Here is a 17,190-nt window from a genome sequence, read left to right on the forward strand (position 1 = left end):
AAAAGCAAACCGAGGATAATGTAGACTGGCAATGGCAAGGAAAGCGTTTCTGACGAAGAGAAATTTGTTAAGATCGAGTCTGGATGTAAGTGTCAGGAAGTCGATTCTGAAAGTATTTGTATGGAGTATAGGCATGTACGGAAGTGAAACGTGGACGATAAATAGTTTAGACAAGAAGAGAATAGAAGCTTTCGAAATGTGGTGCTACAGAAGAATTCTGAAGATTAGATGGGTACATCACATAACTAATGTGGAGGTATTGAATAGAATTGGAGAGAAGAGCAGTCGCGCGGTCCCGGACTGAAGCGCCTAGAACCGCTCGGCCACCGCGGCCGTCAGTCCCGATGACATTTCGCCACTAAAGGTGTGGGTGGCATGTTGGGAGGAGGAGGGCTAGACCGAATATGAAGATAGTGGCGCCTCTGCATATCTATGTAGTGCCTTTTTCTACTAAATTTGGTTCACATATCACTTGCTAAAATTTATTGTGACAGTGAAACAACAGCAAACACCTCTACAGCTAAGGGTGTAGATAAAAAGAGGTGACAAGAAAAGCACCTACCTGGTGCCATTTCAACCAACTTTGGTATATACATGTCTCTTTATCTGTAGAAAAATACTGTGGGCTTAGATAACAATAATACTTTTGTATCCCGCCTAGAAGGCGGTGCGTTGGTAGGAGCAGGAAACTGCAAATACAGTTGAAGCACCATTACTAGCGTATAAACATATGCAAACATATTACACAACTTTAGGTGATGACACGTAGGTGCGACGTTGTGGCCCCATCGTAACTGATGAAAAGTCTCAATAGCAAGCTAAGCTGAAGCGATGTTTCCTGGCTGTCTGCACCTGATGAAATGGGGAGAATCTCTAGCGATGCTCGTAGAGCTCCAAAGCGCCGGCTAGAAGGCGCTGTCGTCGGTGTCTGTCGTAGTGCCAACCTAAGCAATGGCATCGTAGTTATCGATACCAAACTACCTTAGGAGGGTGAGGGTGGACTCATAAGGGGCTACCCATAGAAATGTGTGTGCTGTTGACAGTAATGTGGTAGCGAGTCGTGTGCGAAACGTGTGTGCTGTTGACAGTAATGTGGTAGCGAGTCGTGTGCGAAACGTCACGCGCTATACGGCAACTTACTACGCGATGTTTTTAAGAGAGATTCATAAATGCCATTATAACGGTGTAACTGTTACTGGCTGTGACCGCGGAGCTGGTTTGAGCGATGGAAGAAGTGGGCGAATGGCTAAGAAAGAAGTACAGTATTTAACATTTAGTGATACGAATTTCTGTCCCGGTATCACTAAGTGAGACGTCACGAAGATCGATTCATCGGTCCACGGTTGATCCATTTTTCATTTCTTTCCCAGCTGATCTAATCGTTAATTTCTTAAATTAATTTTTATTCGGCTGTGCTTTCCGATGTTTGCGGAATGTTATTAGAAATTCTGCATCTTCTCGAGGATGTTTTAAATAAAGAAATTTCCACAGCAAAACGGCAGAACCTTAAAATTCTACACTCAAAATAATAATAAACTTCTTAAATAGCAGTAGAAGTTCCTTCGTTACATAAAGTGTAATAACAGCGAAGAAAAGTAGAAGATGTGGGCCATACCCTGTCAGCAACAACTGTCTTTGTATAACGTAGGACTGATTCGGGAAAACAACAGAATATTCGTTCAGCTTTGCCTAATCACGTGAACATTCACGAAAAATGACACAGACGGGTTGTTCTCCCCTATTGATACTTGTCAGTCACTATTATCCTAAGGCTATCACGTAATTAGAATGCATTCATTTCTCGTCGTAAGTGAATAGTTTGGCTCAGTGAATTAAGTTTGCAAAACGCAAGTAAATGGACAAAAACTGCGCTGCACGTAATGATAGGACTTTGCCTGGAGGCAAGCACAAAAATGGTGTTTGAAAGCCAACAGTTACTCAGTCTCAGCTTTGAAGACTTGCGCTTCACAATTTTGAATGTCACGCAGTAGGTCACACTCAGACAGTAGTCAAGAATTTGTTCGCAACAGAAAGAGCATCCACTGAATTTGTGTTCCTTGAAAGCATGCTGCGCTTCCTCATGAACAGTTTTATAATGGTGAATCACAAAATTCACAAGCAAGCGGAGTTACTGCGATGAAAGTGTAAAACACCAGCTTGTTAAATGCAAGACGTTAAAGACGTACTTAACAAGTTATGACTTCTGTGTCCTTTGGTCCGTCAGCAGCAGCTTAATGCTACAGCACGGATAAGTGGGAAAATACCTATACAGCTTCCGCACCATCTGACGCAGCCTGTGTGCTGAGAATCCTTCACGTTTTTCTGTATTGCAACCGTCCGGTCTATTTGTGGGACAAGTTCAATCATTATATCCAGTAATTTCTTAATCAAAAGTATCAAGAGAAAAGAAATGACAGCAAGTGCCGCAAGCCGAATAACCTTGAAAAAATATACCACGTAGTAAACTGAACGAAAATACGACATGCGTCTCTTTTAGTATTCACTACCTCTGGCCCGTGACAGTATTCTATTATCGGGGACAAGCACAATCATCTTCCGCGAGAGATCTTATGAACATTGGAAGAAAAATTATTTCCTACACGTAGATGGCCTTTAAAATTTCAGCAGCATGAAGATGGTACGAAACAAACGATAAATTGGCTTAAATCGTCCTAAATTCTTGGATATGCACGTGATTAATATCTAGCTAACGAAGAGACTATGAATAACGCCAACTGCATTTAATATTTACTATACAGGGTGGTCAGAAACCGTCTGAAATGCTCGAAGGGTGTTGGAGGGTTGGTTCTGCTAAGAAACAATTTTTAAGGAAAAATTCGATACGTTGCCCCGTCTTAAAAGCATATTCAAGTGGTCCGCTAGATACAATTAGTGAGCTTTTTCCTCGTAGCGTAGATGATAGTGTACGAGACAGAACAGCCTTTGGATATGTTTCGGTCCATACTACCATCCCTCCAACCATTTTTGTGTCGCTCTCTTGTTCGATTTTACGAAACCAAATAAAGAGCACGTTTGGCGACACAGTTTCTGGCATGCCTCTTGAATCTTCGTACGACGACCTGATTCGCAAACATCAGTGCTAATTAATGTTATTCATCAGCACAATTACAAGTTCTTCAGACGGCTTCTGATCACTCTGTATAGAGAAAAATAGCACATCCAGCATCTCATTCTCAAGTTACATTTGAATGTTTGTGGCTTGTGAGAAGACGGTGTAATAGTGCGTCCAATCAGGAGAAGAGTCTACTAGCTCATATCGGAATTCAGGTCTATCCAGATTGTAGTTTATCCTGCCATATCGTGTTTTTCGCCTTGTGGTAGTCGGGATCCCACATGTTATGCGAATACCGAAACGATGGGTAGAGGAGGGCCGTAGTCATCATCATGAAAGATCTCAACTGCCCCACGTGACTAACGCTCGAAAGAACTGGTTCGCTGTTCGCTCAGCCGTACAGGACCGTACTGCTACGTCACATACTCAGACAAGAAATGGGGTTCTTTAAAGCAAATTGTCCGTCCACAAGGACAGTGTGACAATGACTGGATTACCAACGACTGTTCATTTGAGACTTCATCTGATATGTCATCAGACAGAGGTGAATCAGTGTTGCGTCCCAAGATAACATGGGACACAAAAGTTGCTTTACATCCCGGTGTTGTGTACATCATCACGATCGACGAATTCCTGTGTAGAGGCTCCAAGAAGAACAAACGCTGTCACTTTGCATTCATCATCATGATCACATAGACGCAGCTCCTTGGGTGATGGTATAGGATACCATACGGCGCACAATACAATCATATCTGGTATGCACAACGATAATTTCCAAAGCAAACGCAACCTTTCTGATATATTCATACCTGAGGTGTTGTCCTTCAGTCACTGTCTCGCGATGTTATCTTTCAAGAAGCCAACGCAAGATCGCATATTGCCTGTCCTGTCCTGGCCTATCTTGATACCGAAAGTGTTCAGCTTCTGTGGCCAGCACGTTTACAGGTCGTTGGCCTTTGGAAACATCTGGTTGTCTGTTGGTGGGAGACTGACATGCCGCTATTCGTCAGCCACTACAACTGTTGAACCCTAAGGTGGCTGCTACGCGTGCAAAGTAAGTAAAACTACAGTATTTTCTAGCCTTCGAGACGTTTCAGTTTTAATGGGGTACAGTGGGTCTCTTGAACTGAAACGCTCTCGCCGTCGATGGTACGTCACATTCTATCCTTCTGCTCTCCCGTGCCGTTCGATAGAGACTTATTCTTCTGTCCCTTACTGTACGTCAGGGTGTTCGGTAGCCTATAGGAGTGTCGTCAGACGCTTATCGACTCCTCGACGGCCCTTACCCGCTCCCTTGCAAGGCGCACACACTGGAACGAGCTCCATTCGGTACGGGACAGCTGCCAAGGCGCTGCGCGCACAAGGCCCCAGACTGGCGAAGCCATTAGGACAGCAGTCTGCGCGCACCGTCTTTTGTTCGGCCGTCTCGTTAGGAATGCCACCTGGTTCTGCCTCTGCCGTTGCCGGCAGTTGCTCTAATTGCAGCCTGTGCGGTCACAACAGCCAGTATTGATCGGTTTGACATGCGTTCGCCCTTGTAACTGCGAGTGCTGCAGATTTCGCTTCCTTGAGACGAGTTTCAGCTTGTTTGCGCCGACTTTTCCGTGACCACTCTTTGCCGGCATTTATCGGTTTCAGAAAACGTGTCACGGAGATAAAATGTGCTAGTGACTGCCTCTAGGCACCTATAAGCGGTGCCACAAAAGCGTTACATCTGCACAATATAAAAATAATTTACTCTTCTCCTGATTGGACGCACTATTACACCGTCTTCTCACAAGCCACAAACATTCAAATGTAACTTGAGAATGAGATGCTGGATGTGATATGGTCTTGGAAAAATAATATCTTCTTACCTCTTGTTTCCATTCTCTATTTGATATCACAATAGTCTCACCATTCTTACCGTAATTATCTCTAACCAAAACAGTTATTAACCTCATTTCCTATACTAGCCGAGGTTGTCTCAAGTAGGAAAAATTTTCAGTATGAAAAGTTTTAATCCAAAACATCTTTCATTCTTTATTTTTTCTGTAGCGTAAAACACTGAGTCTAAAGCCCCTTCAGCATAAATTCCTCTTATTTAAGTTATACAGTACGCAAACAGCAACAGACTGTGTGGAACACTACCAAAATTCTCTACAGAGTTCATTTCAGTTTCACCTTTGGTGCATGAATACTTAATTGGATATTTCCTAAATTTTGCAGTACATTTACGTTTGCATTTTTTTAAATATCAACATTTTGTAAAGCATTACACAGATACCAACAGCACATGCATAGCAACCTCAAAATTATCTATACAGTTTACATTTTAATAATACCATATGTACAATTAGAATGAAGTATCTACAGTTCAGGTGAGTGATGCACTGTGGAAACTAAGTTGTGTAGAAACTAAGGTCGTTGTGTGACAAGGTTTTTGTACTATTGTATACAGTGTGTAACGGGTATAAGTGGATCTATTTTTATATGTGTGTTGTTTTTTTTGTCTCTGCATGGAACGCTCTCCCACAGACATGTCACATAAAGTACTACCTCATGTTTTCTGCATGGTCTTAATGTACACTAAGTGGACTACGCCTGTAAGTATAGATAATCGTTTTCTGTCCAGGCATCCACACTTCAACACCTGACCTGCTGCCCAGGGGAAAATATGCATTAATAGCCTTCTCTTGACACATGTACTTGGAGGTACTAACAAACCTAAAAACGTACTACTCCTAACAGCTGCAGATATTAATTTGCAAATGAAGCAAATAATGAATTGATATTTTTCAGTACAGGAGTCTCAGTCACAAACAAACGTATGTGCACTTACACCCACGGTCGCAGGTTCGAATCCTGCCTCGGGGATGGATGTGTGTGATGTCCTTAAGTTAGTTAGGTTTAAGTAGTTCTCAGTTCTAGGGGACTGATGACCTCAGAAGTTAAGTCCCATTGTGCTCAGAGCCATTTGAACCATTTTTGAACTTATACCCATTACTCCCTTTATGTACATATGTACATAGTTTTCAAAACATTATTTCTATGTTGACATGATAATTTAGTTCTGTGGGCTTCACATGCAGTATATGAGGTGGATCGCCATCGCCATAATCTCAAAGTGACTATTCGAAACGTCAGTTCATATTAGTTAAACTGAATATCTACAGTGGCCGGCCCTGTGTGACTGAGAGGTTCTAGGCGCAACAGTCCGGAACCGCGCGACCGCTACGGTCGCAGGTTCGAATCCTACCTCGAGCAAGAATGTTTGTGATGTCCTTAGGTTAGTTAGGTGTAAGTAGCTCTAAGTTCTAGGGGACTGATGACCTCAGAAGTTAAGTCCCATAGTGCTCAGACCCATTTGAACCATAACTACAGTGATTGAACCTAATTCCAGTTAGATCAGATGTTTCCTACTTTTGTAGTCGGGAAAGTAATGATTTAGGGTTATTCTTGGCTGATTAGAGATGTACTACTTGCTGAGATAGAATTTATTTCTGGTTTCTTTAAAACATGGCAAAGTGTTAATTTCACCTGTGATTGGTGTGTACAGGTCATTTGATATTCGAAAAGGAAGGAATTTTAATTGTCAGGTGAAAAGGGAGATGTACACTGTGTGTTTGTATATACGTATATACTAGGGTTGGAACTTTAATAGTGGCAACTATTTATTTACAGCTCGTACAAAATAGATACGTCTTTCAATGTTTTACTGGTCTTCAGAGTAGTTACCAGCATTATGCATAGCCAGTTGCCAGCGATGTGGAAATCGTAGGATATTCTTAGCAGTGCCAGTTGTGTTGACAGTTCGAGTGGCGTGGTCCATTGCCCGACGAATTTGTAGCAGTGCAGAAATGAATGCCATGAAGTGTTTCCTTCAGTTTAGAAATCGAGTTGAACTTACGAGGGCTGAAGTCAGGGAAGTTCAGTAGGTGGTATCGCACTTAGCAGCCCCATCAGTCAAACAAATCCCTAACAGCTTGCATTGTGCTTGCTTGAACATTGTCCTGAAAAATGATGGCCAGGTCCTGCAGAAAGTGTCATTACTTCTGTCTCCATTCTGTTAATTTTTGGAACACAACCTACGACCAGCTTAGAACAGCTACAAATTCGTCGGGCAATGGACCGCGCCGCTCGAGCTATCAACACAACTGGCAATGCTAAGTGGATCCTACGATTTCCACATCGATGTCAACGGGTTAAACACAATGCTGGTGACTTCTTTGAAGGTCAGTATATCTTTGAAACACGTATCTAGTTTGTACGAGCTGTAAATAAATAGTTAAAGTTCCAACCCTCACATTATGTATATCTATAACATGTGTATGTGTATTATGTTTCATCATTTACAGAATACAGATAAATTTGAATTATATTACTGCTTTGATTAACATGCCTCTGAAAAGCATAAATATTATTTCATGTTTCCATTTATGTGCACGTGTTTCCCAATTCATGTGCGAACTTCCTCTTGAGACAACTTCCATACCGAATAGTTAATATCACTCTATTTGGTGTGGAAGTACCCAGATTCGATTACCAGTATTTCTTTGGACTTCTGTGAGGTAGGAGGGATTGGACAAGGATCCACTCAACCTCTTGAGGCCAGATGAGGAGACTGCCAATTAGGGCGAAAGGAATTGGCGACACGCTAATCACATTTCCCATGACAATAGATTGCCCTTCATATTGCCTTGCAGACAGCAGCTGGCCAACTGAAGAGGCCTAAGAACTAATCCTGGAGTAGTGTTTACGTTTCTTTGTATCTTAATCTGTATACTAATTATGTACCATCTTACTTTGGAATATACGTTTTATACGAAGGTTAATTGTGATCTTTACGTTTTCACCTTTTGTTACCATGTGGTGAAATTGATGACACATATGCTAGAAAGCATTTAAAGAAATCAGTTTCAGTGAAACAGTTTCTGCAGTGAAACACACGGTGTCAGCTAGTAGAAAGAAAGGGAAGGGGAAAGTTACGGTTTAACTTCCCGTTGACAATGAAGTCATTGTAGATGGAGCAAAAGTTCGGGTTGCCGAAGGTGATCGGACGTACTGAAAGAACCACACCGGCGTTTGGCTGAAGCAACTTACTAGTAAACCTACCAAAAGGATACATTTCGATTGTGGTCGCTTTGAATATGTTGTCTTGTAGAGGAAAATAAGAGACTCCCGTTTTTTTGGTACGTGCGCATACGGTCATTAAGTGAGTGTGAAACACCTCCTAATGAGTTTAATATAAGTGAATGAATACCGTCGAAACGGGAATACACGTGAAAAAGAAACTTAAAACAATGGTCTGTGGTTTTTTCAGTACGTTACAATGGTGCTTCCAGATTTGTCGGAAAAGTCATTTTTTCGTTATTTCTTCTAGACCATTATTTTGATTTTCATTTTGACATTTGACTAAGAGCAAAACGCATAGCATTGTGAATACCAAATTCAACCAGTCACATGTGACGAAGTGGTATTCCAAACACGCATTTGTCAGAAATATGCTAGGAATTCTTCGTATAAAAGTGTGCAGAGCTTTCTCAGTGTTGTGCAGATTTACAATAATTTTACGACAATAACGTACAAACAATTTCAAATACAGCGTAACTAAATCTTAAAAGGCTGGAAAATAATAAAAAGAACACCAAATGAAAAAAGAAAACACAAGTGATTTATATTTCATAAAATTAAAAGAAAAAATGTACATAGAGCAATATATTTCTTTGGATTTCTGTGAGGTAGGAGGGATTGGACAAGGATCCACTCAACCTCTTGAGGCCAGATGAGGAGACTGCCAATTAGGGCGAAAGGAATTGGCGACACGCTAATCACATTTCCCATGACTTACTGAACAACCCAACATGATAACTGGCGTTCAAGTGGGTATTTCTACTCTTGTTTCTGAAAAATGTGTGTTTGCAAAACCACTTCATCATATACTATTAAATTTGGTATTAAATCTTAGTCAAATGTCGAAAAGAAAAACAAAATCTAGACAAAATGTTAGACAAATCTGAATGCACAGTAGTAGGATACATTAAAAACCAGGGAACTTCTATCTGAACGTTTATTTTTTTATTATCTCTTACGGTTTCGAGGATATTAATTAAGAAATATTAAACTCAATTTTTTTACAGGGTGTTTCATCTCCTTAATGGCAATATGGGTGCGTATAAAAAGCACATGTCTCATACATTGCTCTACACTACAACATTTTCAAAGCCGATCAAAATTGAAGTGTATCCGTTGGGTAGATTTACTTGTTAGTGAAAGCTTCGAGAATATAAATCATGATGTCTGGACAACGGTTTGATGATCCATGGTTCCGATTATATTTTGCCCACTTGACGTTATTGTTGGATTTGACTTAGGCATTTAAAACCCACACCAACTGGTTTCCATTGTTTCCCAGGCGACGTATAATTAACATGGTTTGTGTATTTTATCGACACAGAACGCCGCTGTTCCTAATTATGTTTTCTCGTTGTTGGGTTTTCATCAGACGTTACTAGCACACTGGACTCGCATTCGGGAGGACGACGGTTCAATCCCGTCTCCGGCCATCCTGATTTAGGTTTTCCGTGATTTCCCTAAATCGTTTCAGGCAAATGCCGGGATGGTTCCTTTGAAAGGGCACGGCCGATTTCCTTCCCAATCCTTCCCTAACCCGAGCTTGCGCTCCGTCTCTAATGACCTCGTTGTCGACGGGACGTTAAACACTAACCACCACCACCACCACCATCAGACGTTACCTTCCATACCAGTTATCCTTCGCCACCGCGGAAATAGCATCCTTCATACCTCAACCGGTATAAACGAACCTTTTATTATCACTTTATTGTCTCTATCTGTCTGTCCAACTGTTAAAGTTTATGTCACACGTTAATGTCTACGGTCTCTCGGAGGTGTAAATAATTGAAACTTCTAAGTAAATGCAATCAAAAGATTCAATGTCGTCGGCAAACTTCAAAGATTTTATTTTTTCTTCCTTGAGTTTAATTCTTACAACAAGTTTTCTTTTGTTTCCTTTACTGCTTGCTCAATATATAGGTTGAATAACATCGGGTATAGTCTGCAGCCCTGTCTCACTCCCTTCTCAATCACCGCCACCCTTTCGTGCCCCTCGACTTTTATTACTGCCATCTGGTTTCCGTACAAAATGCAAATAGCCATTCGCTCCCTATATTTTATCCCTACCACCTTTAGAAATTGAAAGAGAGTAGCCGGCCGGTGTGGCCGAGCGGTTCTAGGCGCTTCAGTCTGGAACCACGCGACCCCTACGGTCGCAGGTTCGAATCCTGCCTCGGGCATGGATGCGTGTGACGTCCTTAGGTTAGTTAGGTTTAAGTAGTACTAAGTTGTAGAGGACTGATGACCTCAGATGTTAAGTCCCATAGTGCTCAGAGCCTTTTATATCATTTTTTTGAAAGAGAGTAATCCAGTCAACACTGTCGGAAGCTTTCTCTAAGTCTACAAATGCTGTAAAACTAGGTTTTTCTTTCCTTGACCTGGAAGTCGTAGGGTAAATATTGCCTCGCGTGTTCCTACATTCGTCCTGAATCCAAACTGATCCTCCTCGAGGTCAGCGCCTGCCAGTTTCTCCATTATTCTGTAAAGGATTTGTGTTAGAATTTCGGAGCCGTGACGTATTAAACTGACAGTTCGGTATTTTCACACATGTCAATACCCCCTTTCTTTTGAATTGGGGTTGTTATATTCTTCTTGAAGTCTGAGGGTATTTCGGCTGCTCACCATATGGAACTGTGTTGTCATGGCTGGCTCTCCCAAGGCTATCAGAGGCGCTAACGGAATGTTGTCTACTCCCAGGGCCTTGTTTCAACTTTGTCTTTCAGTGCGTTGTGAAATTCTTCATCAATATCATAACTCCCTTACCATCTTCCTCTATGTCATCTTCCCTTTGTTAAGGGGATAATATTTCTTTCTGTAATTTGTTGTCTGACTATCTGTCTGTTAACACCAGTCTCTCTCAGCAACGGACAGACGTATCTAGTTGAAATTTCTGTCACGTACTAAGATCTATGATCCTTGGCCGTGGAGGAAATTAAGATTTCTATGTCAATCAAATCATACGCCATTTATGTCATATATTTTGATACTCGCAAACTCACTCCCGTCAACCTAGGATGATGCTCCTCGGCAAGAAGTAAGGCTCAGCAGTAAAACAAAGGCAGAAGTCGTAAAATTGTTAATATCTAATGATATAACACGAATAAATATTTTTGACCATTTGTTATCCGAGGCAACGGCCTTGTCGCAGTGGATAGACCGGTTCCCGTGAGATCACCGAAGTTAAGCGCTGTCGTGCGTGGTCGGCACTTGGATGGGTGACCATCCAGGCCGCCATGGGCTGCTGCAATTTATTGGGGTGCCCTCAGCCTCGTAATGCCAATTGCGGAGCTACTCGTCCGAATAGTAGTGGCTTCGGTCGAGTATACCATCATAACGGCCGAGAGAGCGGTGTGCTCACCCCTTGCCCCTCCTATCCGCATCCTCCACTGAGGATGACACGGCGGTCTGATGGTCCCGGTAGGCCACTCGTGGACTGACGACGGAGTGCTTTTGTTATCCGACCGTCTAGCTGTCCTGTTGCGACGCCTTATCTCGGGAATGAGTAGACATTTGTCTAACCCATTTCGATATCGGTAACAGGTAAAAATCGTCGAGATTCACAATTCTTGGCGTGGATGAACTCTCTATATACGTAATTAAGTTTGTATCGAACCGTCAGTGTGCCAATTCTACTCGCACATCTTCGGATATGATCGTTACATACGGATACTGGTCAGCCAATACAAACTGAAGTTAGTCAGCTGCTGAAGCGCTGGAAACGTGTACACAGCATGGGATCATTGCATGAAAGCGAAGGGCGAAGATAATGGGCCAGTGGCATGCTTACGGTGGTGCTTGATTGTACTGCGTTGCTCAGTGTTTTCCGCTGTAGCACTAGAGTTTAGATTATGCTGATTTACTTGCTGTGCCATGTGTTATGCTATCACAAATTTGAGACTCAAGCAGTCTTGAAGGAATTCATTGTGTGTTGAGACGTCAGTAAAAAGACTCGCTCATCACTTTACAAAAACCTCTAACTCCACATTTTGTTATGGCGCCAGATATTCGTCACTTAACATTAGTTTCTAGTCGGTATGAGCTTTGCGAATCTCGATCATCCCCAAACGTAGCTACCCTCAAAACATTCTTGTGTCATCAACGTTTCTGCCATTTCCTGACAGAAGCAGAAATTTGCTGCCCTTCTTGGGGTTCCCTCAACACAATATTCCTAATATTTAAATCGATGGAGACCATTTCTTGAGATCGCTCCGCTTCAATATGAAGAATAAGCGTAAATGGAGGGGGCGGCCGTGAGCTCAAGCCGACCAGAAAATCCCCGCGTTCTGTCCGCCTAATTGAATCATTAACTCGGCTTTCAGCGGAGCTTCGTCCGCTGACGGCGTCGATTCTGCTCGCAGAGGCTCCCTCAGTTCTCTCCCCCTCTCCTGCCCCCTTCCCTCCCCCCCCCCCCCCTCACCAACCTTTCCATCATCGCTGGACGGACGACGCGGCACGGCACAACCTAATTTCGACATTCGAACCCGTCGGGAACAAGCGCTTTACATTTTAACTGCGCGTAAAAATATAGGGTAGGTTGCATTAGTAGCCATTACGACCCGAACATTGGATTACTTGGTTCTCAGCACACATAAAGACTCTTAACAGTATTATGCCTGACAGCCAATTTCATAACTTTCGTCTTCAATCAACGATTTCAGGCTTCTGCTCCTTCAGTACTCACGTGCTGAATTCCTCCAACTGGGTCCGTATTTAACTACAGTTAAGGTAGATTCAAAGAACTACTAAGCTGAAATCAGTATCCAGTATCCTAACACAACCACAATGGTCATATTAAGTTTTTCTTAAACTTATTAATGGCTTTTGAACATGAGCCACACAGCCAGCCTCAGATTATGCTTTAGCATTTAAATATGTGGCAGCCTGAAATCTTTAAAAGGAAACGTGCGATACAAGTACTATTATAAGAAAAATTTTACAGTTACTTCCATTTTACATTAGTCCGTAATCTCACAGAATTAAAATACATTTATTAATATAAAAAGACTGTTGATAAGACTAAGCTTCCACTTACTATATTACAAAAAAATAAAAAATCGCTTACGGTCTTATTTTCCTTTCTGCTATAAAATCGTACAGCATCTTCTGTCGCTGAAACGGTTTGCTTGTTTTTTAGTAATGTACTGCCAGAGAACATGACATGCAGCGACAGTATCGTGGATTCTTGCTATTTGCTTTTGCAGTTGAAGAGAAAGTTGTTAACAGGTACCTCACTGCCACATTCAAACATTCAAATGAGAAAGATGGCACCGTATGGGGGAGGCAGAAATGCTGTCGTTATCTCCCGTAATTGTATCGAAGACGTATTATTGTCACTATAAAATTTCTGCTTTATCTGTAGTTTTGGTACCGAGGACGTGATCGGAGATTCGGTACCACTGTGGTGTAGTGTCGACCTTTAATTTCAGAAGACCGCTGCAGCGTTTGATTCTATCGGGCCCTGGCTGTAGTGGGCGATCAGCAGGTGCCACTTTATCGAATTTCGTTAAACCAGTGTACACAGATTCCTTGGCTTGAGTCCAGAACATAATCGCAGTCTTTTAGGCGGAGAAACTCATGAACTGCTTGTATAATGTGATACACAAGATAATTTTTGGTGTTGTTGACATTGTAGCGTATTTGACAGTATCGGTGCTGAGGGTGAATCTGATATATTAATCATTGATTCTTCTTTAACCTCTTTTGCGTATTTAAGTTCCTCTAAAATCGTTTTAAGCTATACTGTGTACGTAAGCTGCTTACGGGACCTGAAATTCGCCCTCTTGATTATTCGTGCCACCTACAAACTGTTTCTTTGGTAGCTGCAGTTTTAGCAAAAATCTACCCTTCATATTGTATTGTTTTTCTACGATCTTGATGTATGAGGACATTCGACGTAAAACATATTCGAAACAAAATACCAATATTTCATAAACATTTCATAACACGAGCATTACCTGACATAAGACGACAAATTAACCTTTACAGAATGGAATCTGTATTCATAAAGCGAATTCACATATGGTGAATATGTATTAGCGTCAGCCACTGGTGACACATGAAGACAGGTGGCGGATCAGGATTTCCCGCTTTTTATGTGTGGTCGCGTTAACCACTTTGGCAGTCCGAGTACGCTCCCAGTGCCAGTCCAAACCACCAATGTGACAATCCAAATGCTCGCACTATCTTGAAACTAAATATAGAAAGACAAATGTTACTTTGTATCTTCATTTTAGCCCCGCCAGGCGTGAATATATTACTAACGACGACAATGTCTGTGTTTATGAAGTAACTGCATTCACCACAATACAATGTCCCTCTTAAATGAAGTGTACATTGGCGTTCCCCCCCCCCCCCCCCCCCCCCTCCCATTCCCAACCTTCCTCGCTATTTGGTCGTAGTCAACAGGAAGCCTGAGGAAACTACGTCGGGGCCTTCAGACGTTCACATAATTTGTCCGCAATGAATTTAATTTCTTTATTAACTGAAGCACAGCTGCAACTGAGTACGTATCCCAATATTTCGATCATAACTAACAGCAATGACCTGTATTGTTCGTGATTACTACACTCGTTTCAAAGACTCACAAACCCCTATATACACTCAAACACGCACAACACTCAAGTGAACGTGTATACCGTTGATTTAGAAGCCATTTCTACTCCACAATACAACAAATGGTGCAAAGTAAATACAAGAGTTAACTGACAAAGAAACCGAATATTAACCGGAGATTTACAGCTTAAGCAGTTTGCTCAATAAAACTCTAATTTCAGTAAATCTGTTAATAGAAAGCACGGTATATTGCAAAAAATTCACTCTCATCTAAAGACATTCAATAATATTTTGCGATGAGAAGTATTTCACAATGTTATTGTCAATCTAGGGGCAACATAGTGTGTGGTGTATCTACTGAAAACACCACTCTGACTCTTCTGACACTACTCTGAAGCGTGCATTTGCACTTGGAGGGATGACTGGCGGTGGTGACGGTGGCTGGACGGCACGGTAGAACACTGTCGAGAGTGAATAATGACTTTATTTACCTCCAGTACACGACATGTCATGGCTCAACAAGAGAAGCATGCCTCCCTTTGTTGTCCATGGCCGGCACTGTCGTAATCGTTGCAGATTCCGCCATAGATGCTCAGCTGACGCCCTGCGATGCTAACAGACCAGCAGCTTCTGGAGTCCGTGATCATTGACGTCCATGGTGGTGTACTTCCCTCGGCGGCGTGGAGCCCTGGCGGACCCCCGATTCCTTACGCGTCATTGCGGCGACACGTAGATACGGCCTTGCGCGAGATTCCATTCGCCGCTCTCTGTCAGGAGTCGGACGACAATTGTCGCCTATTCCCCAAGTCCCACTAGGAATTTAGTGTTGGTAGCAGCAGGAGTGGGTGGCAAGTTGGCGGTGTTGTGACACTAGTCCCGTGAAGAATTCATTGCTGCTAACGATGCACAGTCGTCTGGCTACCCGGCGGTTTCTTGGCATGGTGATGGTGCTGCTGAACTCCGGCGATGAGAATTGCGCACTTTCTCGAAATTCAGACTTATTCATACGCTTCTTGTGCAGTTTCTGAGTTGGCTTCCACTTCTGCTCACTCTAATATTTCAAATAAAACTTAATCAAAATGAAGTTTTTAAGTGTCCCGGATTGCTTCTGGGTGTGGTGTAACGGAGGATGTGGAGCGATGGACTTTTAGAAAATGTAAATTGCTTATCGTGATTTGACAACCGCTCTATGGCGTACGACTAATTTAAAAACGTTAGACTTCTTCTCCGAATTAATGATCACGTGCTCAGGTCATATGATAAGCAAATCCGAACATTGTCAGTTAATAGAAAAATAACGTCAATGGCAGATCGGTGACAAATCGAAGTGTCGCGTCTTCCCGCGAGAGAAGCTGAAAAAAAAAAAAAACTTGTAACACAATACGTATTGAAATAAAAATGCAATCTAGCGTATTAATAAACGTTGGTAAGTCAATATGGTTACTTACATTAGAAATTATAGAAACACCCCACAATCATCATATTCTGACGCCGTGAGGAAGAAAGACAAATGCAAAGATCCAGTCTTCTCTTAGCCGCTCTTTGAAAAATAGATGGCTGTGCCTTCTATTATTAAATAAGCATTAACATAACATCTCTGACCATTAATTGATACCATGGATTTATACACACAAACAAAAAATATTTTTTTAGAAAGTGTATAATAAGTTTTCCACTTAGTGCTCGTAGCCTCGTCTTACAATCCCATTGCGTGTAAGCTATTCTGATGCACTTGTCGCCACAGTGCGGCTGCCTGCCTGCGGCTGGTCATGGAATACGTCACAGAAGCCTGCTCACTACTTATTTCTTTTCCTAAAGACTTATTACCTTTGTTGAAAGACTGGGTAGGAACATTACACCACGGTGCTTCATGCATCCCTCTCAGATTGTACGAGTCGTCTGCCCAATATATTAAAAGCCATACCCGCAGGGAATCTTGTTAACGTAAGCAGAGCGGAGCATCAAGTCATCTTTGACAAAACGATAAAGCACTTCTGTCTTCAGTGGAGGGCAAAATATCACTTTGGCTTCGTTTTCAGTCTGGACTGGACCTATTTTTAACGACAGGTTTCCCATACATGCCAAGAAAAGCGTGGATTTAAAACATTCTCTGTCTTTTTTCTTCTTTCTTTATGTCCGCCTTAGGTTTTACTTGTAGAAATAATGTGTACAAACAGCTTTACTTTTTATGAAATATTATTATTATTAACTTAGGGGCGCAATGGGACTATGCGACATACAATCAGTCAATGCCACTTTTGTTGGTTGGCGTTACTTTGTGTCCAAATTTGTTTCATCCTTACGTAATGAAGTCTCTTTCTTTTCATCAGACCACGATGTTCCAGTCCGTTTTCAAATTTCGCTCTGATCGACTTTTCCAACCAAATATATTTTGTCTGATTGTTTTTCTATCTGTAACGCCTGCCTGAATCATACCGGCTACTGTAAGATCC

General features: G+C 42.0%; 1 protein-coding gene across 1 annotated transcript in view; it reads left to right on the plus strand.

Annotated features, from left to right (window-relative positions):
• The first annotated feature begins 13,343 nt into the window (after positions 1-13,343).
• Positions 13,344-17,190, plus strand: part of LOC124805518 — a 124,487-nt gene continuing 120,640 nt past the window's right edge. The window contains exon 1 of the mRNA XM_047266082.1: positions 13,344-13,454. Within this exon, the coding sequence (XP_047122038.1) occupies positions 13,344-13,454 (111 nt within the window). The remainder of the gene's footprint in view (positions 13,455-17,190) is intronic.

This window comes from Schistocerca piceifrons, chromosome 7 (genome assembly GCF_021461385.2).
Source record: "Schistocerca piceifrons isolate TAMUIC-IGC-003096 chromosome 7, iqSchPice1.1, whole genome shotgun sequence".
Lineage (NCBI taxonomy): Eukaryota > Metazoa > Arthropoda > Insecta > Orthoptera > Acrididae > Schistocerca > Schistocerca piceifrons.